At 50.9% G+C, this 27,549-nt stretch overlaps 1 protein-coding gene across 1 annotated transcript; it reads right to left on the bottom strand.

The window, feature by feature from the left end:
* Positions 1-7,058: 7,058 nt before the first annotated feature.
* Positions 7,059-25,610, bottom strand: LOC149364960 (transcription factor HES-1-A-like). The gene is made up of 4 exons (XM_089574951.1): positions 24,875-25,610; positions 10,952-11,047; positions 10,045-10,132; positions 7,059-9,655 (listed from the first exon to the last, which is right to left on the bottom strand). Exons 1-4 carry the CDS (start codon positions 25,073-25,075, stop codon positions 8,790-8,792), a joined length of 1,251 nt encoding a protein of 416 aa, XP_089431077.1. The 5' UTR covers positions 25,076-25,610; the 3' UTR covers positions 7,059-8,789.
* Positions 25,611-27,549: the final 1,939 nt, after the last annotated feature.

The following is a 27,549-nucleotide window of genomic DNA, read 5'->3' as shown; positions in this document are numbered from 1 at the left end:
TCTCGGCAACTCTTGACTGCACTTTCTGTGAACATAACTCAAAATGCCTATGTGCCGGCGTGAGGCCAGTGCAAGTATAAGCCGCTTTTCGACAAATCGTTGCTGCTCCAAGTACCTTCAAGATTCCCTCCCTTCCGCTGCCCAAGGCTTGGAAAATAGCTGAATAAAGTAATGAAGTCGCGTTACGGCACACAGAAGGCGTTGTTTGCTATTTTGCTCTTAAGGTTCAAATTCAAGCACTGAGAGGTACAACACGGAAAGAGGGCACAGCACAGCAGATTTCCTTTTATAGCAACTTTGGTTGTGTACGGCAGTTATAACTAACTCCAAGGCAGACGCGTATCCAGGGTTAACTGCGCTGTAATCAGTTCCCCACCCCCTCTAAATGTGCCTTGTCCTGCATCAGCTTTCCTAATGTCTTCAGTCCACCTGACTGCCACGTCCTGCTGCGTTTATCCTCTCTCGAAATCCGCCCCGTACCCTATACTGGACCATCGTTTACCCGCTCTCCGAATAAAACGCGCTGCCCGTGTCCATTTCCTGCTATTGATTTTAGTTATAGGATACCTTTAACGCCTGTTTGTTCCCCTAAACAATAACTGACTCTGCTGTTTTCTGCCTCCTAAGGTTATCTTTATCATCACCATTTCCATAGCTCGCTTCGTTACATGTCCTCAATTAAACTTCACCAATAAATTAACGCGCGCCTAGCGCTCGCCGTACTCCCCATTCTACAGAAGGCACAATTCGCTTGCCTAGTGCACGTTCTGGGCGAGTTTCGCGCTGAACAGGCAATATCTAGCGATAACATTTGGTTCAAAATGGTCTGGATGTAAGCATGTGCAATTAAACTCATAGAATTTCATCGTCATTTTTTGCCTTCCTGGTCGCAGCGGCTTTGGGAGCTGAGTAACACACAGTTCGATCACTATAGACATGTGTTTTGCCCTCTGTAAGTACACCCTGGCGAAAATTCACAATGAGTTTTTTTTTTTTTTTCAAGGAATTCCTATCACGCTTCATAGCGCGGAGCGGAACGCGTGTGTTACGACACATCTATTGAGCAGCGAAATGATGCAGCTGCTGCCTCCGATATCCACTGCCCAGCCGAGTCACGCACCTCGTCGCTCCTAACCCACGGCTGCCATGTTTCGCCCACTTCGATCGGCTGTGCCGAAAGCGATTCGTCTTTCCTACTGCTCCGACAGTTCACTTATTCATCCTGGCTTCCTAGCATGTGCGTCTGCCCTGACCAGAACTAATTGATTTCTCGATGAGCGCACAAATCGGTCGTACACGTGGCGACCTGACCGGGTCCTTGTATGGTGAGGTAACGGCGACCGTCACGTAAGGCGCATTGAATTGGGCTCAACACAAGGAAGATGTTGTTTCTCTGGATTCTGCTTTCCCTGAAGTCTGCTTCATAACAATCGCACGCTGTGCATCTCGCTTCCATTGATCAAATGGCGCAACACAGTGGTCAGCACTTGTAGCACTCAGCTTATCGACGGAACACGAAATGCGAACGTGCAAGCTTAACTTCAAGCTACTGATCGTCCGGAGCAAAAATAAACCACAAAGGTGGATTATGGCACGCGAATCAGCCTTCTTTTTTGCTGCTGCTTTCATCATGCTTGTTGAGATCATCTCTAAAGTACTCGACGGAGCTCTACCGGGTGACCGTAGACTGCCCGAGAATGCGGTGTCTTTACTGCAATGCGGACTAGGCAGTTTGCGGTTGCGTCATCCTATTGCGAAGCGCCGCACGCTCTCGTTGCCATTTGCACTGCGCGCTACGTCCACGCAAGTTGTCGTGTCTTTGACGAACAGGGCAAGAAGCTGCGTGTGCTACATCGATAGCTTGACAAAGGGGTGAGGGGAGGTCGCCTGTTGTAGCTGCACAGAGATCTTTCATCATACCAGTTGGAGAGAGAGAGGGAGGTAGAAGGCTTTATTTGAAGGAGTATAGACCTTTACACTGAGGGCTCCCTGGGCGTCGCCATGATCTGGACAGTGGTGTGCATTTGGCGCTAGCGCGATGGGCGCGGCAACAGAACCGGTTTGCGACAGTCCAGAGAAGAGGTGTTTCTGCAACTCTCTCTCCTGGTGAGGTCACCAAATTTTTGTTTCACGTTTCCTTCGCTGTAACGGTGCGTGGGACATTACCATATATGAATCACCAAGTGGTATTCACCTACAACCGCTAAATGATTTATAATTGAATTACGCTGACCTACTGTAAGGAGATAGCGCCACCGAACGGCGTTCGTGAGAAGAAGACAAAGCACGAGGAGCGCGTGCGGAGGGGAACGCGGGGCAGGTCGAAGAGGATTACGTGGCAGAGAAGAGAAGAGCGCGGTGGGCGACGGACGTGGACGAGTTCTGCTGGCTCCCCGAGTTCCGGGCTTGGGCCTTAGCCGCAGACGTCCGGGCCACCAGACCTGGACTTCCATCGTCGAGAGCCTCAACCACCAGGCTCAGGCGCTACTCTTCTCCGTCCATCCGTCAGCTGCTCCACACAGTCCGCTTCTGGCGCCTACGTGACTTTTCCGGGATACCAGACCTGGAAACCGTGCCGGGAGCCCACAGACGCCGACGCTGCGGTAGCGTCGCATCAACATCGACGTTGGAACGCCAAGAGACTCCCTGACTGCCCGACAACCAGCCAGTCCTCCCCGCTCGTTGCTCGATTAAGACAAGTAGTGTGAACTTTCCTCTTTGACTCTTTTTCCTGCATTTATCATAAGCTCTTTGTTCTATTCCCCCGTGTGTTTTTCCCGTGTATTGTTGCGTTGTTCTCTTGTTCCTTTCCTTTCTTCTCGCTCATATTGTAATTGGTTTCCTTTCCGTTAAAAGCCGCCTCGTTTATTGTTTGTACTTTGGTGTTTGTTGAAAATAAGACCTGCAATCATCTCACACAGATCCTCACAAATTTGGCGTCCACGACAGGACGAGGTCGGTTTTTATTTATTTGCCTGTCGTGTTAATTTAGGAACAATATGAGCGCTTCAGATTTGGTTACTTTAGGCGAGCGCATGGGCTTGTGCGGCGCGGAGTTACGAGCGTGGGTGGAGGACGAGCTTCGTAAGGCACGGGAAGAGAGAGCCGCGGAGCGTGAAGCTGCTAAGCAGAAATTGGAATTAGAGGCACGGAATTTAGAGGCGGAGCGTGAAGCTGCTAAGCAGAAATTGGAATTAGAGGCACGGAATTTAGAGGCGGAGCGTGAGGCTGCGAAGCAGAAACTGGAGTTAGAGGCACGGAATTTGGAGTTAGAGGCACGGAATTTGGAGACGGGGCGTGAAGCTGCGAAGGAACGTTTGGAGTTAGAGGCGCAGAACTTGCAGCTACAAATAAGGCTCAAGGAGGGTGGCGCAAATCCTCCGAGTGACCGTGGAGAGCGTAGCGTCACACCGGCTAGCTCCATTAACCCGCACAGCCTCATACCACAGTTCAATGAAGCGCGAGATGACCTCGATGCCTACTTAAAGAGGTTTGAGCATGTGGCCACCGGGCAGAGTTGGCCAAAAGAAAAGTGGGCAACGGCGTTGAGCTTGTGCCTTGGTGGCGAAGCACTTAGGGTCTTCGGTCGGCTCTCGCCTGAGGATTCCGTGGATTATGACAAAGCGAAGCTTGCCTTGCTTCAGAGGTTTAGGTTCACCGCGGAAGGTTACCGAGAGAAGTTTCGTCAGAGCAAGCCCCAGGATGGAGAAACGGCCTCGCAATATGCTGCCAGGTTGTTTAGCTTCTTTGACCGTTGGGTCGAGATGCGGGGTGAAGGCCGCACTTTTGAGGTGGTTCGCGAGATGGTCGTGAGCGAACAATTTCTGAACAACTGTCATTCTCGTATAGCCCTTTTCTTACGTGAGCGGGAGGGCAAGACAGTTGCCAAGCTGGCGGAGGCTGCCGATCATTTTCTTGAAGCACAGCGGCAAAATAACTTGTTGTTCTCCAAAGAACAGGGGGAGCATACGATGAATAAAGCCAAGGACGAGGTTTCAGGTTCGCAATCTCGCCTGCGGTGTTTTCTTTGCGAGAAGACTGGGCACAAGGCGGCGGATTGTCGGACGAAGCCGAAGCAATCGTATTGCACCTGGTGCCGCGAGGTAGGACATGATGCCCAGTCATGCAAAGCTAAGAGGCCAGGAGACCGTGAGGAGTCCGCCTGTTGCATGACACCTCAATATTCACATCCCGATAGCACTGCAGTGGTAACGCGCGTAGAGGGCCAGTTGGGGGAGATGGTCTGTCCTTCCAACCCGGTGGAAACTGCTATGCCCGTGGCGCACGGTGAGGTGTTCGGCCAGCATGGTTCGGTATTACGGGATACGGGCAGCACCGGTATTGTTGTGCGTGAGTCTCTTGTACCGCCAGCGGCACTAACAGGGAAAAAGGCTACATTATTCTTGGCCAATGGGACCCGTGTAGAAGTTCCGGAAGCGGAGGTGGTGATTTCTTCTCCATATTTCTCGGGTAAGGCCATCGCGCGCTGTTTATCTACACCCCTGTACGACATCATAATAGGCAATGTCCCTGGCGCTAAACCTCCATTCCCGGTTGACCCGCCAGTTCTCACTGATCAGGCAGTTTCCCTTGCCATGACGGGTGCGGTCGTTGTTCCTTCCCTTATGGTGACAGCAAAGGTTTCAGAGAGTAGTAAAAGCCCCACTCTGAACACACTCCACTTGTCACGGCCGGAGTTTCGCCTCAAACAGGAAGAAGACCCGAGCTTAGAGGTGTGTCGCAGGAAGTTGGGGCAAATATTTCGTGGTAAGGGACAGACCGCCCACTCTTTTGATACAGATGACGGGGTTCTTTTCCGGTCGTACCAAGTGTGTCCCGGACAAGTCGTTGAGCAAGCGGTGGTACCGAAGGGCTTACGCACGCAAGTTCTTAAGTTGGCGCATAAGAGTGCATTATCCGGCCATCATGGAATACGGCAAACAATAGCTAGGGTGCTCAGTGAGTTTTACTGGCCCGGTGTACAGGCTGACATTAAGAGTTATGTCAGATCGTGTGACATGTGTCAGCAGACTGTGTCGAAGGCAAGGGAGAACAGAGTGAATAACATCATAGGACGGGAACATGTAAAATCATGGTGGAAACCGAGGTCGGTTTGGAGAAAACGGTTTCACAAAGGAAAACGGAAATACTAGCCGGAAAAGTTCTCGCGACGGTGAAGTGGTTTGATGTGAACAATGGAATACGGAAGAATGTAGCCCACACCTGTTCTTGTTGGAATTGTTTTTGTTTGTTCATGTTTGTTTTTGAGTGTCGGCTATCTACTTTTTATGCTTTCCGTGTTTCTTCGCCCTCTATGGACGCTTTACGTTGACTTTCCATGTGCTCTCTGTGCTGTGTGTGCGAAGGTCTGTGAACGCTTCGAACATTGATGACCGTCGTATTGTGTGTGGTGTGTAGTGTGCGCGCTGTGGTGCGGTGTTCTGTGTTGCGATCGTCGAACGCGTCTGGTGTCGCTCTCCTGAAGTTGAGTTCTTTCCCTTGGAAAAAACTTCCGAAGAGGGGGCCTTCTGTAAGGAGATAGCGCCACCGAACGGCGTTCGTGAGAAGAAGACAAAGCACGAGGAGCGCGTGCGGAGGGGAACGCGGAGCAGGTCGAAGAGGATTACGTGGCAGAGAAGAGAAGAGCGCGGTGGGCGACGGACGTGGACGAGTTCTGCTGGCTCCCCGAGTTCCGGGCTTGGGCCTTAGCCGCAGACGTCCGGGCCACCAGACCTGGACTTCCATCGTCGAGAGCCTCAACCACCAGGCTCAGGCGCTACTCTTCTCCGTCCATCCGTCAGCTGCTCCACACAGTCCGCTTCTGGCGCCTACGTGACTTTTCCGGGATACCAGACCTGGAAACCGTGCCGGGAGCCCACAGACGCCGACGCTGCGGTAGCGTCGCATCAACATCGACGTTGGAACGCCAAGAGACTCCCTGACTGCCCGACAACCAGCCAGTCCTCCCCGCTCGTTGCTCGATTAAGACAAGTAGTGTGAACTTTCCTCTTTGACTCTTTTTCCTGCATTTATCATAAGCTCTTTGTTCTATTCCCCCGTGTGTTTTTCCCGTGTATTGTTGCGTTGTTCTCTTGTTCCTTTCCTTTCTTCTCGCTCATATTGTAATTGGTTTCCTTTCCGTTAAAAGCCGCCTCGTTTATTGTTTGTACTTTGGTGTTTGTTGAAAATAAGACCTGCAATCATCTCACACAGATCCTCACACCTACACTGACCTCTGACATCAGAACCATCATTCGTCTGCTGGAACCGAAGCAGCAGAGACGAAATTCAATTTGAGATTTTTTAAAGCACTCGCAGACGAATACCACGTGGTGAGCCATGAATGACGTTTTACGCATCATTACGAAGAAGCAAACACGCAGCCGCAAATTTGGTGCCTATACTCCTTTAAGGTCAAACTAAGACCACTTGGGAGAGAGAGAGAATAAACATGTATTATGTAAAAGAAGACCGGAGCGGATTTTGGGCGGAGTCATCAATCCAGGACTCCAGTAGCTTCCGCCGACGCTTGGCAGTGGCTACTGGCGCCTCCTGGTTTTGCAGGGTGCCGCTAGGAAACGCCACTTCGAAACCTGACTAGCGCCTGTGGACACTTCGTGGAGGTTAGCAGATTGTCGCGCCGCTTATGAGCCGGACTGCCAGCTATGGGCGACGTCTTGCAACTTTTTATTTCTCTACTGTGTTCGGTTTTTGAGCAGCGCTGAGCAGTTCGTCCGAACGCCGTAACAGTCTGTTTACCCAATCAGACCGTCGGATTTCAATTCATACGGTGGGCAGTTTCGCACCTAACATGTACCATTAAAGATTTCTGGTCGCTGCATTGATAGTGTTTTGCATGAGACTAGCGCATGTCTCTGGTTTACTTCCTATCCGAGAGCAAGCTTTTTTTTTTCGCTATTTATGCACCTTACTGCGCCCTGCGCTCCTTGCCTTTTTAAAGTGCAACACCACGTCACATTAGGTCTCAAAGCACATCTTTTTTTTTCGTGTGTTAACTGCGCTATAAATCGTGAGGAAGCCGACGCTAACACAGATAATTATAAAATATTTCCATTTTTATTGGCACTTGAGCGAAAGGCGATCTTTTTCCCACTAATACATTTTCGAGATCAAGGCATCGAAGAGAAGGCACAGTCTATTCAAGACCCTCAACAAGCAACAAAATATTTTCGCGGAAGCTACGATACACTATATGAAGTTCCCATCCTTGGTCAGAGCAAACTTTTAATGAGGTAATTGTATGTACAGTTCGCATACTCAACATGCGGAAAGTTGGTCGCACATAAGTGTGCGCTTCATTTCAAATATAACACGGAAGGCTGAACTGATGGTGCATAGTGAAGACCAAAACAGACGAACACACAAGAAACCATATCCCAGGAAAAAGGGGCTCATGAAGACGGTAAGCATACCGTTCAAACTTCATTCAGTGCACTCGCATCGTCCATATACGTTGGTCTCTTTGCGGTGACTCTATAAACAGGCTGTCAAAACAGTTGTGTCATAAATTGCGCAGCAAGACCCTGTAGTTCGAAGGCACCAATCAACAGCCTAGATGCAACAACCAACGAATGAATAGCCTCGATATTATCCTGTTTGGTCCGCATGCCAGAGATCTTTACTTAACTTTACATTAAAACCTGTATGTGCCTCCTAGTGAACAGCATCTTGAGCATGCTACATCGGCACCATGCCTCCACGTGGCAAAGGCCACACAAGAACAACTTCGCTGCGTCACGCACCGGAACATACAGCATCAATACACTTTCGCAGCGTTCTGCAAGTAGGCATAACCGGAAGGGCACGTGACAAGGCACCATTTGATTGAAACGTATACTTTCTGACAGTGGAAGACATGATGAGATGAGATATAATATGGTGGCGGGAAAAAAAATACGTAAAGTGAGTGGCAGACAAAGAGCAAAAAGTGGGGCTCGTGCGATCGAGTTGGTATATACAGCAATAAGGCACAGTTTGGTGGTTGCCGCAGCAGCATCTATGTACACAAAGAATCACGCATTGCTTGAGAAACAAAAGGGGGTACAAAAATTGCCACTTATTTAAGCCAACTTGCGGTGGCGAGATCGAACAGTAGTAACACAAACGAAGATTCTGTACAAACATACGCAACCAGCGCAGAACAAAGGAAGGCCATGGTCATGACGGTTGTCGAAAGACCTGCGGGATATAACTAGTTATGCGCGTAAGGTAAATGATGTGGCGTAATTTGTTTCGACTGCATTTTTGCCTTTTTTTTTTGCTTGGAAGGCCCCCGCGAGTTTTACAATCACTCATAGAAGGCCACGCGAATCTTCACAACAGAAGATAGCGCTATCCTTATTAACAACGTCTTGGTGCATCAGTATCGAAAAGCATGTCCTATGTAAAGATCGTACAAAATGTAATGACGGGGAATACTGTAGGAAAATTTGTTGTATACAGTCTAAATAACGAAGGATGTCTGTATAATGAGGTTCCTCTGAGAAGCGCGCAATTAACGGCTTTTCTCATGAGCACAAAAGAAGCACGCCTGACGTAAAACTCGACGTGAAAGCTTCGCCTACACACAATGCCTGCATGATCTCTCACAGTCCGTACTCTGACTTGTGAATCCTCCATAAGATGCCACCCCATCCTGCGCTGTTGGACGCGTCCACATACAAGAGCTCTACCTAACTACCTCGGTTGTCCTTCTTCAGCAAACACAACTTCTTTCACTCATCGCGGGCACATTAACAGTCGCGTATGTACAGACACATCACAGCTAACTACCACGGCCTCCAGACGCTGTCGTCGCCGCCGCCGCTGTGTTCGTCGTCGTCCTCCTCTCCGTTGTGCGGCCGTTCCCTCTGCTCCCGCTCTTCAGTGCACCGCGTCGCCGTGGCCTCGAGGCCGTGAAGCAGCATATCGCCGAAGAAAGACGGTGCATGGCGGGGCAGAGCGGCCAGGTCTTCGATGCCCGCCGAAGGCGGCGGCGAGAAGCAGGACGGCGACCGCTGCATCATCATCTGAGCGTCGCACGACGAGGCATCCTCGCTGCCAACGTCGCTGCCCCCGGGACTGCACAGCGGGCTGCCGCCAAAGCTGCTCGCGGGACTCGGCGAGCGAGGAGGATGCGGAGACGTCGGCGTGGACGTGTTCGTCGGCGTCGGAGGACCCCACGACGCTGGAGGAACGGCGGCCGAGCCACTGTTCGACGACGTAGCGACGTTGCCTCCAGACGCCGCCGGCGCCGCCGCGACCGTTGGCAGGACGAAGGCGAGGTCGCCGTTGGGCAGTCTGCTGGGGATGAGGGGAAGGCCTCCCAGTTGCAGACGTCCCGCAGTTCCTCCTCCTCCCGCGGTGCCGAGGGGCCCGGAGGGCGCGACACCGTGCAGGTCTCCCAGGCCGGGGATCTGGACGCTGAGCGGCGAGATGAGGAGGCCCGGGGCGACTCCGCCCAGGGGCGAAGTCGGGCCTCCCGCGGAGGCGCCGTTGAGGCCGCCCAGACACGACGTCAGGTGTCCCACGAGCCTCTGGCGCAGCGACGGCTCGACCCCGTCGAGGCGCGTCACGAAGCGGCTCACTTCGGTGGCGCACTCGGCGAAGCCAGCGCGGAACTTGCCCATCACCACGGGATCAGTGGACAGCGCAGCTGCGGAGAGACACGTGGGGGCATCAGTTAAGTGCTTCCTTGCTGGTGACCGCGGTCTCTGCTGCTGGTTACTGCTAATGTGTGGGGCGCTGCTTTTAACGTTCTAGTAATATAACCAAAGCAATAAAATTGCGGAGGTGGGTCATCTATTCCCAAGCCCGTACAGTTCCAGCCATCCTCATAGCATTTTGTCTTGCTCCTTTACATTTACTGTGCGTCTTCACTGGAGCGGAGAAATACGTCTTTGAGACAGGATAACCTAACGATAAAAAATGACAATCCCCCTCTTTCCGGCTACGTTTCCTCACAAAAACAAACAAAAGCAGAAGGCGAGTGCCAGTAGACATAAAATTTAGCAACACACACGACGTCCAAAAGAAATTACCAACCTGCAACTTGGTGCCGTTGGACATTCTGCAGGTGTCGGACGGTCATCTCCAGGATATCCGCTTTCTCCAGCTTCGAGTGGCGTGAGGGCTGCGTGGAAACAGGACCAGCACAGATGAAGCACACGTTGATTCCTTTAAAAGACAGTTGCGCTGTCCATTTCATTGCAGTCTCTTTCGTTGCATTTGCTCTTCCTTCACACTATTATAAATGTACGTGCACAGGAGCACGGGCTGATTAATTTTGTTTATCTCATTTATGTACAGAGAAAAAGAAAACGGTGAAATACTCCTGCAGGCGCCGTATCATAATCATCGGTTTGGATGAACCTAGTCAAAGGATTTCCACTGATCTCCTCGGTTTTGCGCCCGCTGGCGGTCACCCTATCACAGCAATACAATACAATACATTACAACACAATACAAACTTTCCAACACGCCAGTTATGCTCCATTCGCGGGATTTAAATTTCCCTTTTTATGAAGTATTAGGGATAAAACTTGCCGAAAGTCGAATCTTCGCGGGCTTTGAGGGAACATTAAAAAGTTAAAATTCAACGTTTCTTCCAAACTGCTGCAGATAAAAACGGTCACAAATATGGATTTCAGGGTCTAATTAAGGGGAATTTGAATGGAATATTACTGAACCTCGTGACTCTGGCACAGCCTGTGCCACCCTTGGTTGCGTTTCATTTCCCCCGTTACTGTAAGAGGTCGCCTGGCATCTGTTCCTAGCACTACTCGTCCTGGCTCCTCTTGTTTACAGCAATACATCGTTAATTCACGCTTGTTGCATAGCGCAAGCATGTCCTCTTTCAGCTTATTGCGCAACTTTAAGAAAGGCCTTTCCCCCTCTCGTTGTCCACTTATCCCAAATGCATTGCGAAGAAGCGTGCACATGAGACACTCACGTCCTTGTTTAGCGCGTCCAGGATGAGAGCCTTGAGCTCGGTGAGGCACTGGTTGATCCTGGCCCGCCGTCGCTTCTCCATGATGGGCTTGGTGGCCTGCGGGGGAGAGAACGTTCGTTCGTTATACGCTCCCTTCAACTGCTTCTCTCAGAACAATTTTACGTCTTGGCTGATATCTCTGGTGGACGAGATGACTCAACACCGAGCAAGCGCACGCACACGCGCACACTGGCGCATAAACACGCACACATTATGCGCCGGTATTCCCAAAGCAACCAATCTACATGGTTTGCTTCTCACTCGTTTAGTAAAGCTCTTACAGCACCCCTAAAGATGAAAATGTTTTGAAAGTTGAGGACAAAGGCTCTCATACCTCTACCCCCGCCTGGACCCCGCCTAGTTTTTTCTCCAGCATCTAATATTTTATGCTTCTATGATCGCGTTTCCCTGGATATGGAAAGTACGTCAGATGTATATTTATGCACGCCCATCTCAGTGACGGTTTGTTATAACGACCCCAGGCAAGCAGGTCATTCAAGTTGCGCTCAAAGTGCGGCAGCCCGCCTTAGGCGCCATATGTCCCTTTTCTGTCTACAGGCGTCATTAATTGAGATTCTGGCTTGCGTTGCGCCTGTGATTCAGACACCACTGCCTGTTATACGTACGCTGCCTCATAAATCAAGTTCTTATCTCATCCAAAAGATAAGCCTCCACGACAGTGCACAATGCGGTCAGAGGAACGGGCTCTCAATCACTACACCCCAGCAGTCGAGCTCTCAATTACAGAGACGCGTGTAAATTATATCCTGCGCGACGGCGGCACCTCGGCCACAATGGACGCGAGTCGCACCTGTTATGCCGGTGGCATGCTCGGAGGGAACCGAGTCACGGGCGACTGTCGATGAGCGCGCATGTATGTACTGCTCGAAAGAGGCAAGACGAAATACCCCATTATAATACCCACAGGGCACAAGCCTTCCCGGGCCGCATGCCAAAGGGGCGAAGGAAATTTACGTCCCAACGAAGGAGAGACTCCCTTCGCCCCGAATGCCAGTGGAACGGCAGCTGAATACAAAACAGACAACGCGAAGTATGGGAACAAGAGATTATGCGTCCGACTGCAGCCATGCAAGCGTGTATTTTTGGCTTGCAGTGTAATCTTAGGCAATCTGTGCCTTGAAACGGCTCCTCCCGTCCTTCGCTTTGCTTCCGGACCAGTGTGTATACGAAGCATTTTTTATCCACAGGCTCGTCTCGTTTTTCCTTTATCGCGACGGGCTTGGAGGCATGAGCCCTGATCGGTAGTCTTATGTACTCACCATGTACACTGAGCAACAACGAGCGAGTTCGCGTGCTCAATGTCGGTCCTTATCATTGTCGAGTGGCTCACGTACACAAACGGGGAATGCGAATTTATTGCACAGCTGAATGTACATACGAACGGTTCGGCCCCAACTCGCATTAAAAAAAAGTTAGAATGCTCGTAATCATAATCATCATCATTAGCCTAACTACGTCCACTGCACGACAAATGCCTCGCCCGTATCCCTCATATTAACCCTTTTTTCCCTCGCCTTTATATCTCCTCATCCCTTTCCCCCAGTGCAGGGTAGCAAACTGGTTTCATCTCCCGGTTAACCTCCCCACATTTCCTCCTCATCCTCCTCCTATCGATGTTAATACTGCAGGACAAAAGCACAAATGTCCGACGGCGCTAATACAAACAACATGAGTAGCGCGTTGTTCGTACCTTTCCAGAATTGCACCAAATATATCCTTCCAAATAGGTTATGAGGTAAGAATGCGTAACCCTGGATTTTCTGTTCAGTGCAATCATGATTCGATTCCTCTGTCAGGAGCTGTTAGTGCACCGAACTAGCATTACAATTTGAAATGTTGAAGCCGCAGAGCAGCGAATAATAGGATCCCGTCGGGCGTTGGTGACAAAGAAATGCAAGAGCCTTTTTATCTCTGCCGGCAGATCATGCGTTATTCTATGATGCCATGTTCGCTAGGAAGTGATTACTCATAATCATCCACACAAGCACAGCCGCACGGCTGCCACTAATATAGTTTTGTCAGAAACTTCGCAGTTGGAGAGTTCTTTAACGGCGGAGTACAGCTTTCCATTCCAGCCGTACGTCTGCGCTCAAAAGAATGCTAAGGAGTAATTAATTACTCCCTGATTGAAATCTGCACCAATTGGAGGTTATCGCTGAACTTTTGGACACAGGTACCTTGTCATTCAGCTGTCTCCTGAGATTATTTTGGGAGCCCTTCTCCGTGCGTCTCTTTGAAAACCAATCAGTGGTGGTGTTGGCGAATTCGGCAACATTTTCCACAAACTTTTTTATGAGACGGGTGTAAAAACTAATACTGTACAAATAGAAAATTGTGGTGGCTTGCACTCGTTATCTGAATTCAACCAAAGGTTTCTCGAAATGCACAACGAATTGATTGTACTGTTCGCTGGTGTTGTGGTTTCTGTTTTGGACGTCAAGCCAAGCGGCCATATTTCCTAGGAAGTCAGCAATTACACCTCATTTACAGTTACAAATCACTACTACACTGCACGCCGCCGCGGTGGCTCAGCGGGTATGGTGCTCGGCTGCTGACCCAAAAGACGCGGGTTCGATCCCGGCCTCGGCGGCTGGAATTTCTTTGGAGGAGAAATTCTAGAGGCCCGTGTACTGTGCGATGTCAGTGCACGCTAAAGAACCCCAGGTGGTCGAAATTTCCGGAGCCCTCCACTACGGCGTCTCTCATAGCCTTAGTCGCTTTGGGACGTTAAACCCCATAAACCAAACCAAACCTACTACACTTCGTTGCATTGTGCTGTGTTATATTGCATATTTCCAATTAAGAAAGTGAAGATATGCATTGGGTACAAGAAACGCCCCTCGTACCCCTTCCCCACCCCCTTTCTTTTTGTTCTGGGGCAACTGATCATAAATCCATGTCTGATTTTAAATACAACACTGCGACCAGCCGGACGTACCCCTTCTCCTGTGTTGTTGCACGTCTGTACCTGTGTTGTTGCATGCCTGTACCTGTCCAGGCATTAGCGTGTAATTCCTGCACAGCCTCCCTTCATGCCCTTCGCCTGCCTCTCCCTCTGCCCCGCAGATGTTTATAAATAACGGCGCCGACACGGCGGCGCCGCGATCGCTTCTTCGATGGACCGCGTACTTGTTAATATGCGCGAGATGCGAGATTGAACGATAGCGGCGCGGCGCGCTCTCCGTCCCTTGACCGCTCCGATCGCCGCCGCGGCGTCCTCGCATCCATCGGGGGGTCAACGAGCGGCGCGACCCCCGTCCTCACCGCCGACGCTCCCTCCCGAGGAGGTGAGAGTGGTCTCGGCGCTTTGCTGAGAGGAGCGCTCGATCGCCTTCTCATTCACGCGGACCCGCCTGCACGCACACTGCAGTAACAGCCACCTCCTCCCCTTCCTTATCGCCCTCCTCCTTAATGCAGATTTCTCCTTGCGATTCGCTGCCGCATGGCGATACGCTTTGAGGAGATGGAACATAGTGCCGCGCGCCCATGATGCCCCATACAGCATTGAGTTTCCTTGGCCGCATTTCGCTTTCCGCCGTCTTCTTTCTGTTCTCTGCTCTCTCTCTTTCTCTGATGCGCCGGCGAGAGCACGACGCGACCGCTGACATTGCTAGCTGCTCTCACGAAGCACGACCGCTTCCAAGAAATGCAGCTGGGGTTGATGAGAGCGACTCGTGCTGCGCCGGCTGAGAGACCGAGTTTTCTTTCTTCACGTCTTCCTTCATTCTTCGCTCTTAATCACGGCGCCATAAAGTCTTCGAGGAAACTCCACGGAGAAGGACAAAGTGAATGCGAGGCGAGTTTACATCCCCGATTATGCAAGCATCGCACCAACTTGGTAATTAAACTAGACATGTGCTCAGCATTTTAGGCGCAAAGTCCCAGAAAGTCATACGACTGCGAGGCAGTACGAATTCCTCGAAACATGAGGATGTGGGAGACGTTTGTAATGAAATTCGTACTTCACGAACCAACCATTTCTCCAGTGGGCCCCTGAATGCTAAAACGAGAGAAATAGAAATGGTCCGACCTCTCTGTCAGTAAGACAAGTGCATGGGGTGGTGTAAGTCGTTCGAAAGCACAACTTAGTTTGCGGACGATATTGTTGCTCAAGTGTGCTCGATGGGGGTTGGTTTGGAGCAACACTTTGCCGGTTGGAGGAGGCGATATCAGTCTATGTGCCATAAGCGCACGACTGATGGTCTTTGTACAATGGCATGCACCAATGGCCACCCGTGATGTCTTCTTACTCGCACTCTTTGTGGCGGTAGGCTCGAAAATTGAGCAGGCTACTCGCATCTTTGTCTTGAAACCATAACGTGCGACGCCAGCAGCCTCAGCCGCGTGCTGCTTGGCGCTGATGAGTTTATAGGCTCATGAATCGCGAGGTCAACGGTTCGATTCCCGGCTCGATCAATCATGGCATGGCTTTGCATCTTAGGGAATAGTGGCAAACCGTAAATTCGGTGCAGGGCGTGGCACCCGCTGCGGGCTTATCTTAACGGTGTCTGTAACAACTATGTTAGTCTAGTGTGTGTTTTACTAAACCCCATTTTGGAGTAGAGAAAACTACACAGAATTCTAAAATCATCGTATTTGAATAAAGCCGCCCTGGTTAGCTTTAAAGTTGAAGCGCGGTTGACGGTTGACCCGGGTTCGAACCCCGGAGCGAGGCGAATTTTTCTTCGGAAAAATGCGCACATACCTCAGCGACAGCCTGCGGGCTGCAGTTAGGAAGCTCAGGCGCCATGCGGACTAGGACTGCTCAACTGTTCCCTCCTGTGCGGCATTTCGCTCTCTACTTTCCCAATAGGGCCGCTTCTCCGAGGCGAGTAAAAGGCGACACGCGCCCGAAGACCTAGCCGGAGTTCCTTAAGCAAACAAGTTACGAAACTATAGGCTCAGAACCCCGGAGTTTCGAAACTCGCGCCTTCCAGGGGTTTGCACGCGTACTCGACCACACAAGCCAACATGCGGGTTAACGCACGGGCTACATGCGGTTATGGCATTCTCCGTTCTAATGTTTGACAAATTTATTTCTATTCGAGTTTATTTTTGTTTTCGGCCCCGAAGCATAGTGCCGCATATCGCTGCAGCTCTTTTCTGCCGTTCACAGCGTCAAATGTCAACACCGCGAAACTTGAGGAGACCATCATATGGGTAGACCTATGGGTAGCAGGTCGCAACTGCTCTGTTTGCATAGTTTTAATGTGTTAATGTTCTACGAATGCAAACGGCCAAACATACCTATTCGCATTGCATGACGTGCCTAAATATCGTAGTTTGCATACAAAATATATTGTAAATTGTGGCGTTTGACACCCTGACACGGGGGTTTCCGTATTTTGCCTCCATAAAAATAGGACCAGCACGTGCGGGACCGAACCCGCGACCTTGGGGTCAGCAGTCGAACGCCAAAGCCACTGAGCCACCGCGGCAGCAGAGTGAGTGAGTGAGTGAGTGAGTGAGTGAGTGAGTGAGTGAGTGAGTGAGTGAGTGAGTGAGTGAGTGAGTGAGTGAGTGAGTGAGTGAGTGAGTGAGTGAGTGAGTGAGTGAGTGAGTGAGTGAGTGAGTGAGTGAGTGAGTGAGTGAGTGAGCGAGAGAGAGAGCTTCAATCTGGAAGAGACTAAGCAATATTTTTACTTCGCCCTTCTTCCCTCTATTATATAACGGTGCATGAACACGCTATTTGTGTGTAACAGCGTCACTCGTAACAGCGTCACTGATCTGCAGTCACTCTAAAGTACGGCATCTTCGAAAACCAAAGCACAATCGCCGTTCATGTAACACTGCCCAAGTCTGAATACAAAATTACCTCCGAGGCGCACACACTCTTCCTCATTACGCAGCTTTCACGCCTATCTATGTGCACAGGCAGTGTACGACCGGAAACGCGGAAGTGGCTCGCAGTACCCAAGTTAGGCTGCGCTCTTTTCCACGTTCCCTTTTCCTTCCAGTTTGTTCCGAAGAAAAAGAGGGAGAGAAAGAGAATGGCCAAAAGAAAAGCCGTCTTGAACCAGCGACAAAAATAGAGAGAACGGGAACAATGCCCTGGAGGCGTGTAAACGTTGCGCGGCTACAGTAACGTGAAAACTGGAATGTGCCGTTGTTAACAACTTTTGGAAGCTACGCTTAGAGCCGCACAGAGCGGCCTATTAGGAGCCGGCCACGTGTAAACTCCGGCCCATTGGATGAGGCAGCGAAACGAATAAAGAGCACAGAAACACACTTCTACGCTCTATGTCTCTGTGCATTCATTAGACCGAAGCACTGTGCGCACGCAAATACACACACTCTGAAACTCGAAAGAAATAAATGAGGCTGATGTAAGCGGGGGGGAGGGGGGGGGGGGATTATGCGTTGCTTTATATATCTCCGGTCCAGGACGACAATGGTTCGAATGCGCGCCGTTGCAGGGGGCCATCGATCCACGCTAAACTGGGAACACTCGTGCAAGGACTACATACCCGAGCACAATCCGCGGCTTATTGCCAAGGTCTCCATGCTTAGCGTTCATATCGGTGCGGGGAAGCCCTGTATATATATGTATGGCGCTCTGCAAACGGCGCGCATTCGAAACGCATCTGCTCATCGGCTACCTTTGCGAAATCTAGTCACCTTTTCATTTTTTTTCTTTTTTTTTCAGATATTTCGCGGCCCTCACGACAGTGCAGTCTTGTTTCGCTGCCGCAATAAACAAGGCCACCTGCTGCGTAAAAATACGCGTGTCACGCGCCCGCCACGCGTCCGACAAAAATATGCGGCCTGCTTCATAATAAAAATAATAAAAAAAGAAACAGCTCGAAATGTCGACTTCGGGCACGACTTACACTGAGCGAGGCTTCATGCGGGATCTTACTTTGCCCTGTTCTGAGTGGAAAGATGTTTATTGTTATTTTCTCTACAAAACATATTTTTCTTGCAAGTCCTTCAGCAGAAACGAACCAACTAATTACTGCTTTAAAGGGCATCTCAGGGTTGTTTTCTTTAACGTTTTCAGTTTACGTAGCATTGTTCCTTAGTTTCTTCAATACCACATTTTTTGTTGTTTTTCAGAATATTGATTAAAACAAAAAAAAAAACGGGAAAACAGCGACCCATAAACGCAACTCGGCTGTGTGGCCTGAGGTGCGGAGTCGTGTACAATATTCTTGACGTAGCGATGACGTTGCCAATTGCGGAAAAATTCACGTACGCGTGTTGAATGGCTAAAATAGCGACTGCAAAGGATGGCTCCGTTCGCGAAATATTTCGGCTCATAAAGCGAAGTATTGGAATCAACGCGCGCATAATGTTTGAATGCAGTGTTTCCCGCAGTAATCGTTTTGAACTCAGGTCACAAAAATGGCATAGTTTAAAATGTATTTGCCCGGAAATGAAACGCCATACTGCTGCCAAACTATGCGGGAATGATCAGGACGGGAAGAAATTTACGGGAAATTTTTAATTAAAGTAAGTGAACCCGAAGAACAGTTCAAAAGTTACTGTTTGAGTAGGGAGTTCCGAATGTGGTATAGGCAGAACACTTTTCGCTGCTTGCACAACTATGCCTCCAAATGCACTTATCGAAGTTAGCAAGCAATACGTTTTTAGCAAAGTAGTTAAAAAAAAATGTTTACGGAATCTGGGTTCGCGAAAAAAAATACATTAATGCTCCATTCGCTGGAATGACGTCGAGGCGACGCAACGTGCAATTAGTTGTTTGAACTCGAATGTAAACTGATTTTTATTTCTCTGGCGACAAACATGTTAATCAGGGGACGCACAACCGCAACTCCTAAAGGAACGCTAAAAACAAACTCAAATTGGCCCGTACCGATGGGGTGCTGTGTTCTAATCATAGACAGACCATGTACTCTCATCGAAAATTGAGCTTTTATTCACTAGAAAAGACAAAAAAGAAAACGAATTACAGGTGTAGCCCTCATTGACCGATTTCGCGAGTGAAATTTGTTCGTCGACACCGATTTTTTGGCTCTGATCCCAGAGGCTGCGCTACAACCCCATCATCATCATAATAATAATCAGCCTGCCTACGCCCACAACAGGATAAAGGCCTCTCCTATACCTCTCCACTGAACCCTGTCATCTGGCAGCTGCGACCACCCTATCCCCGCAAAACTTCTTAATCTCATCCGCCCACCTAACTTTCTGCCGCCCCCTCCTACGATTGCTTTCTCTTGGAATCCACTCCGTTACCTTTAAGGACCATCGGTTATCTTGCCTTCGCATTACATGCCCTGCCCAAGCCCATTTCTTCTTCTTGATTTCGACTAGGATGTCATTAACTCGTGCTTAATCCCTGACCCACTATGCCCTCTTCCTACCTTTGACGTTGCACCTATCATTTTTCTTTGCACAGCTCGCTGCGTTGAACCCTTTTCGAAAGCCTCCACGTTTCCGCCCCATAGGTGAGAACTTGTAAGATGCAGCTGTTATTTGCAACTCCATTCTGTTCAAAACGGTGTAAACTTGTCCTTTTCTTTAAGGACTTTACGAATTTCAATCAACTGGCGGGAATATCTTTAAATTAAATTTTCTCGCCGATAATTCCCTTTTTGCTGCCGCAGAAACGTCAACGGAGCCAGGAAGAGACGAAGATTGCATTATCACTGAGAACAATAATCGGACGGAGTTGTCCTCAGTGTTCCCTTAAAAGTTTGTCCATGTCACTGCATTGTATACATGATCTTTTTCTCATTGCTGACGCGTGTGCGCCGCTGGTGATGCCAGTTTTCCTACACTCTGAGCAGTGCTGGTCTGCCAAAACGGCTCGCACGTGACGTCAAGGCCGACACGTTGGTGCATCACGCATAGCTTCTGCCAATTAATCTCCCACGAGGTAGGTGGCCACACGTGGATCAGACGACGAGCGGACATGCTTGCCCTGTGCTCCTGGTCTACCAACATGGCGACCAGTATGACATCGGTGCCAGCGAGACATCCACGCCAATATTACTAGCACGTTTGGGAAAACCGAAATGTCCTTCCAGAGAAATGGCAATGATTGTGGGCGCTATCGGCCAGCTGAAGTGCGAGCTGATTTAAAAGGAGTGGCGGAAAGGAGTGAGTGTCCCCCTCGCCTGTTCTATAACTCTCAGTGATAAATTTTGTGGCAAAACCCCACTGGCCTCCAGTTTTTCGACTAAGCATATTCATGTACTGTATCGTACAACTACTCTTCAACACACACAACACCTCAACCGCTCCCTCCAAGCGTTAGTCATTATTCAGATCCCTGGCTGCGTTTCCACTCCATCGAAATGAGAAACCCCTTAATTCGTGCTCGGAGCCAACCACAGCAGCATATCGGAGCACATCTGCTCATCCACCGCCGCGTGCAGCTGCGCCCGACCCACGCGCAGTGCTGGCTCCCAAATCCCTGCCACGTTCCATATGCACGCGCACACCCAGGAGGCTACGGTACTCGGTCGGCCTATGACGTATACATCTGAGCTGTGCGCGGTACACATCATATATTCCCGGACCAGCAGGTTTACCCGGAGGGGTTTCGACGCTCAAGCTGTCGCCGGGTCGCGGCTCGGACCTTACTCATTAATAGTCCGGTTCTGCCCGGTTGCGACCCGAGTGTCAGTGATGCATGAGCCTCTGTCGTGCAGCTCTGTCGTCCATTCTCTATAAAGCTGCAGTTGCAGACTTGCTGAGCTCGGGGCGCACAGCTGGTCTCGTTTCGTGCGCGCCGTTCGCGCCGCACGCTGCTGTCACGTGCCCGCCAGATGTGTTGCTGCGTGCACACGCTGTCACCCGAGCCGCCGTATTTCTCGGCACGCGAAGGTCACGCGAAGGTCCTGTCAGGCGAAGAACTGAAAACAAACACCGCTCCTCACAAACACTTGCTAGTATTTCACGCCCCGACAGGAACGGACCTCGCGCATTCGCACCTGCAATGTGCATTCTCCGCGCGACTGTGTCAGTCCCCGGGGCAGAAATGTTTTCCTCGGAGTGAGCATACTAATAAGCGCGCCTTTAGCCCCGTCCACTTATACAGCCAAGGTGCTCAGAACGAGGGTCGAAAAATATAGCGGAGAAACTCGCTTAATTCGAACGCCCGGTTTATACGAACCGATGCTTTAGTCCCGCCAGCACCGAGTGTGTAAAACAGCTCCAGAGTGTGTAAACATGGCCTCCGAGACTGAACGACGCGGCCGTGCTCAAGCAGGTTCGGCAAACAGTACTTTGATGCACAATCTCGGAGGCCACGGCTCACAAGCAGCTCTCGCCCCTCTCATATACATAGAAGTCGGTCTAGTTTATTCGCTGTCTTATCAAGACCAAGTGCTGGTGCTCCTTTACGTATGACATGACGGTCATTGAGCTCCTATATTTATGACGTGGTGGTCAGGCTTGTTGCGTACCCTCCTGTGGAGATCAGTGCTGTACCGCAAGACCGCCTACTGTTTCGTATGGTTCGTTTTGCACGAATATACGCCCTAGTGCCGAATATTCGTAAAAATTATCGATTCGTATTCGATAAGGTTCTGCCATTATTCTATTCGAGCTCGATTTGTTTTGTTTTTTCTTTGTTTTTGCTACACTATGCATTCGATCAAGTTTTGAAAAGGTGCTATTTGCACACCCAAAGCATAACAAGTTTTCCCCTTCACATCCATTCATCTTAATTTCAGCAAATTTTACCTCCCCTCTAACTTTGAAAGACAGAGCACCAGTTGTGCCTTATTAAAGTTATTCAACAGCACCACTGAAAGCACACTGCAGGCAGCCCACTCGCACACAGCTCATGGCCATCATGTTTCCCTCCGCGGGCATAACGGCTTCACCTCTTCCGATTGGACAACATGGGCCTTGCATCGATATTAAATACGCAAGCATAATACTGGCGGTGGTTCTCCGAATTGCACAGGGCACTAAACCAACGAGTCGCGATGCGACGCCCTTAATTCCTCCCCTACGGCAAGCTTCAAAGCACGACGTGTCGATTTTGACACTACCACTTTGTTACGCAAAAATCTGTTAACCATTAATCGTCATATCTCAGACAAAAATAGTCAACAGATGCCCACAAATACTACAAGCGCCGAGTGCGGCAAGCGTCGAGAAGTCCTCAATTTTGTATCCAGAATCACATTCCCTGAGAATCTCCAAAAAATAATCACCATACGCCATGCATTTTCTCTAAATGCCTATAATCATCGATATGTGCTCTTAAATATTTTTTTTCTATTTTCTTTCCTCTTCTATGAACATTTCTCGCCTTCATATATTTCACAATACAAAAGTAAAGACCAGCTACTTCTCTCTCTCTCTCTCTCTCTCTGTCCATGGTGCAATGGCTTTCCGTTTGCTGACGTCACCGCTGCGCCATACGATGGCGCGACTGCGGTGGAACTGAAAATTTCAAGGACTCAAGAATTGGATTAGGGTGAATATTACTGCAGCCAGGAGGTTGTGCTCTCGATAAGGGTGGAAAAATTATCCTATCCATCACTATGAATGAACGCCTGGTAACATCCTCGGGAAAGGGGAAGCATTCCCTGTACGTGAGTACGTTTGTATCCGCTATGCACCCTGGCCAATCCCCCGCCGTGGGTATGTGCCATTCAGCCCGAGGACATCATCATCATCATCATCATCATCACTACAAGATTTCTCCACGCTATCTGCAGCATATGGACACTACATTAGTACGTGCACAGCACGGTCACTGGATCTTGGAATCCTTTGACAAGCTGGAATACGCACTTGACTAATCGACATAAAACGCTTCCAACAATGACGGATGCGCATTCGGCAGATTCCCGAGTAGCGTTACAATTCCATAGTCTGCCTGTATCTACCGCTTGAAAGGGCCACGCATGCAAAAGAGGACACGAAAGAAGGATGCTCCTTCGCAATGGGCAACGCTGGAAAATAATTTATAAATACAGCGCCAGAATGCATTGAGATTGATTGTAAAACATTTTATTCGCCAGAAATAGCTTGGTAAGAGGTCGCGTTAAGTGGTTGAGAGGACATAGCCCTCGACGACTTGTGCGAGCTTCGAATCACCCGCGAGTGGTAGTTCTCATTGCAAGATATAGGTGGCGCAAAGTGTCATTCAAATGTGGGTGCGCATCGAGGCACCGTATTCAGCTGTACTTCAGTTGATAGTGCCGCGCTTGTGAACAGCAGGCCTCAGCTTAAGGTCCGTTTGCTCGTTCATTAAGGGCAATTTGCCACATAGCGCTAAAATGACACGGACACAAGGGAGACACATAGGACGGGCGCTCCCTTGCGCCCGTGTCTTTTTAGCGCTATGCTATGTGGCCAAGTGAACCATCATCAACTCGCCCAAGCTTCTACTCTACATTAAGGGCAGTTTTGTTGGAGGACTGGGGAAGAGGGGGGGAGGGGGACTCTCATTCGTTTAAATGACCTGTTTTTTTGGACAATTACCTTGGAAAAAGAACGGATCCAGCATGGTTTTCTGCCAAATTTTTCGCCTGAGGGGGATCCCCCCCTCTATAAATCCGCTCCTGGTCGCTGCTGGAGGGGGCAGTGGAGAGGGCTGTACTATATGTTTGAAACATACAGTTCTTGGACTTTTTCGTCGAGAAAATGCGAATCAGAATGATTTCCCTACATAAAATTTCCCATTTTCGCCGGGGAGGGCGACCGACCCCCTTTAAATCCGCCCCTGCTATTCATGGCGACAATTGGAACAAGGACACTGTGAATGCGTATTGCAGGCATTTTGCACACAAGCAGCTATAGAATTAAGGGCGATACACAACTGGCAATACGTGAAATCAGCACAAGCTGCCATGTGGTCACGCTCAGCTGCATAGACGCTTTTCGACGACGGCAAAGAAGCTTTGCCTTCGGATTAACAGCTAGCGCCGTAAATGTCCCCCGCGTATTGTGTTCCACAATCAGCCAGACACATCCAAAGAAAAAAGTCATTTTCTGAGAAGCCTAGAGGAAGAGCAGGTCAAGTTGTTTTCAAAATAAGCGCGAGGACTCCCTCAGAATTATTAAAGGGAACGTTCGGCGACCTCTTAGCACCGATTTGCTGTTCATGAATCAAAAGTTATCACGCAGGCAGGAGCATATACATGAACAAAAAGAGATGCAGACACTGATCATTATGGAATGTACTCTTCATGGCGAAGATTATGAAGAACGGGTCCGGGTCTGCCCTCTTAGCTCCATTCTTGTCTACTCTCGCGCTAAAACACCAAGTTGGACGATCGCCAACTCGTCTAATTCTTCGTACATAAATCGCGCCACCAACCCTCAAACGTAGAGCAGAGAAGGCACCGTATTTGAGACTACGGTCGCAGATTAATTTGCAGGCAAGACAGATCGAATTTACGATTTCCATGTGGGCGCAATGAAACCGATTATTAACGCTGACCACGGCTTCGGTATCTCCGAAATTGTCTTCACAAGGTAAACTACGTAACTTTGCGCAATGAGAAACGCGCAGTAAGATTACCAGCAAGGCGATGTTTAAAATGAAATCAGCGACGATGAAGGAACCGACGCGCGATGTCGGTAAGGTCACTTTCATTTCGCCAGCGCACGACGCGGCCCGGCACGATCGCTGGACGCCACGTCCGCGTAGGTGTGTAATCACGAGCACGGCTCCACAGAGGCGAGAGATTAGGAGCGCGCCCGGAAGAACGGTGCGAGGAAAAGCGCGGGAGGAGCGCGGCGCGTGTGCCAGCTGAGCGCCGAGATCGATCGGTGTCCGTCATCAGCTGACGGGGCGCGTCACGGCGACTGAGGGGGCGGGGCGGCGCACCTCGCGCGCGCGCGCGCTCCTCACACGCGCGCACCTCTCGACCACCGTCATCGCCGGCGGCGCCGCAACGCAAAGTGGGTCTCTCCTCTCCGACTCACCCGCCGTATTTCGCTCGCCCTGGACGGCGTGGGTCGCTCTGCAACGCCGGCCGACTGCACGTTGGTGGTAGCCATGCTCGCAGGAGCCGTCGAAGAAGGAGGCGCCGGAAGCAAGGGTGATGCCGGCGCCGGTGGTGGCAGTCCGTAGCGCTGCTGTTGCGACACAGCTGACAAGAGCGGCGGCGGTGGAGAGGCCACCATTCTGACGCCGCTGCTGCTCGTCACTTTGAGATCCAGCGCGGAGCGAGTGCACCACAACACTGCGACCGCGCAGCCGGCGACGGCGACGACAAACTCACTCCCGCAGCGGCGGCGGCGAGGGTGTTATTGCGCAGGGGGGCGCAAGCCGCGAGCACCGAGCGCCGGCGGTAACGGAATGCGGCGCGCAGGTAGGCTGCAGCCGTCGGGTCCCTCTCCTCTCTCCACGGCCGGCGAGCGTGTGTGTGTCCCCCCACTTGCCGGGCCGACTCCTATTACTCGTACCCCCTTTTCTCAGCACACACGCGGACCGAGGAGGCAGTGGCAGCACGGGCGGGGGAGAACGGGAAGGGGACGGGCAAGGCGCAGCCTGCTGCTGGCATCGAGCGTGGGAACGGAGTCTCGCGCGTCGCGCCAGCCGGCCACGCACGCAGCCCCGGCGACCCGACAGCCGCGCGCCGCCGCCACGCTCGGCAGAGCTGCTGCTGCTGCTGATGCCAGGAGTTCCGCCTTTCGGGGACGAGGAGGAGCTGGAAGGGCGCCGCCGAAAAAGAAGAGCGCGCAGAGACGTGCGCGCGCGCGCGCGCGCCGACGCACACTTTTCTCTCTCCACCCGCCTTGCGGCTGCCGTTGCTTCTGCTCCTGGCCACCTCTCCTCTTCTTCCTTCAGTTCTCCTTCCTTCCCGCTCCTTTCCACTACTGCTTCTTTTGCTCCGTCTCGAGAAAGAGAGGAGGAGGAGGAAGCCGATTTCCATTCCACCGCACTACGCATTTATACTTGAGGTCAACGATGCGTGCACCGGCGTCGCTCGCCTCCTCGCCCTTGAGAGACCCGGCGGCGGCGGCCGCGCGTGTGTGAGAATCGACGAGACGCTGCGTTCCCACACTCAGGCGTTTCTCCTGGCGCGCGCGCGCGCGCCTGCTGAGAAGGAGGAGGACGAGAAAGAACGATAGAGAACACCGCTGCTGCTCTTTGCTTATTGCTGCCGCGAGGGTTATTGCTGCTGCTGCTGCTGCTGCCGCCGCCGCCGCCGCCGCTCTGCGGCTGCCAGCCGCGCAAGGTTTCGGCACATTCTAACCACCTCTCACTCTCACCGAGCCCGTCTGCTGTTATGCGCGTGCCGCCGCCGCCGCTAGACTGGCCTGCCCCGTCCCTGCCTCCTCCTTCGTCATGTCTCGCTGTTTTTCCTTTCTTCGTTGTGTATCGCTCCGGAGGGACTCTCTCGTGACGTGCTGCGCTGAGGGAGGCGAGCCTTCTGCCCCGCTCGCTTTCTTCGCGGCTCGTTGTTTTTTTTATTTTACTTGTTATCACTGCTTTGCTCTTGGCATATGAGTGTAGTTTCCTTCTCAGTGGAGGCAGGAGAGAAGGCGAGGGGGCGGAGAAACAGAGAAGCGTGCTCGGATGATTTGGTGTTTTATTCTCCCAAGCGGTCCATACGGAGGGCATCGGAGTCGGTGCAAGGGTGCCATTGGAAAGCGATAGGCGCGCGCGTGTATTGACCGCCAGCTGCCGGGAGCAACGGTACACGGAGGGGAGATAAAAGGAGTTGCTCTCCTTGCGCGCTGAGTGTGACTCATGAACCAAGGTGCGCCAGTTGCCGAGGCACCAAGGGTGGCCAAGGTGGCCGTGGTCCGCATCTGCGCGCTCGGTGTACGTCCGATCCAGTGGACTTTGGAGGCTTCTTCGAAGGTTGCTGCGGGAGGACATGCCGTTGAACGGTGGTGCCACGTTTACTCAACTGCCTCTATACCATATCGTTGGCCCTTTCTGAAACTCCGTCACACCTCGGCGCTTTTTCTGCACACCATAACGAAATATGCAGGGTGTTCTAATTATGGAGCAATAGTTATGGATCATCGCATTTGGGGATTGGTTATCTGGTCATGCTAATACCTCGTTTAACAGTACATACCTTTTGCTGGGCTAGTTGGTGTGACATTATGTTCAGGAAAGTAAAAAAAGCGCTAATTTAACACAAGCCACTGTGTGGCTTGTGTAAAATTTAGCGCTGTTTTTACATTCCTGAACGTAATACCTCGTACAAGCATATTTATGAGTATTATTCGACCATTTGTGTGCACCTTCTAATTACTCTGCACCTTCTAAACACTCTATATGTAAAGGCAAATAATACCGTACAGTCCTTACTGTGCATGAAGTAAACTACTATGTTATACTGTCTTAATCACGGTTAGCGGGAACACGCGAGCGAATGGCCTCGCTAGAGTTCCTATATATGCTGCCATCTATACAGGAACATTAATCCGAGCGTGCTATCAGCGCATTCTAAAGGCGCCACAAGGAAACTGAGTATATACGCAAGACACGTACCGCGTATCAGCTGTGCTGTGTTGAGGATGACTGTCATGTCGCAGCCTTACCCTTTGGAGCGATTGGGAACCTGATAGTGCAGTGTCCAGCCAAAATACAATGAAACAAAACAGTGCAGAGACCAGGCACTGCGCCCTCTTGTGGG

This window comes from Amblyomma mixtum, chromosome 2 (assembly GCF_055824585.1).
Source record: "Amblyomma mixtum isolate Tamu chromosome 2, ASM5582458v1, whole genome shotgun sequence".
Lineage (NCBI taxonomy): Eukaryota > Metazoa > Arthropoda > Arachnida > Ixodida > Ixodidae > Amblyomma > Amblyomma mixtum.
This window is presented reverse-complemented; position numbering and strand designations above follow the sequence as displayed.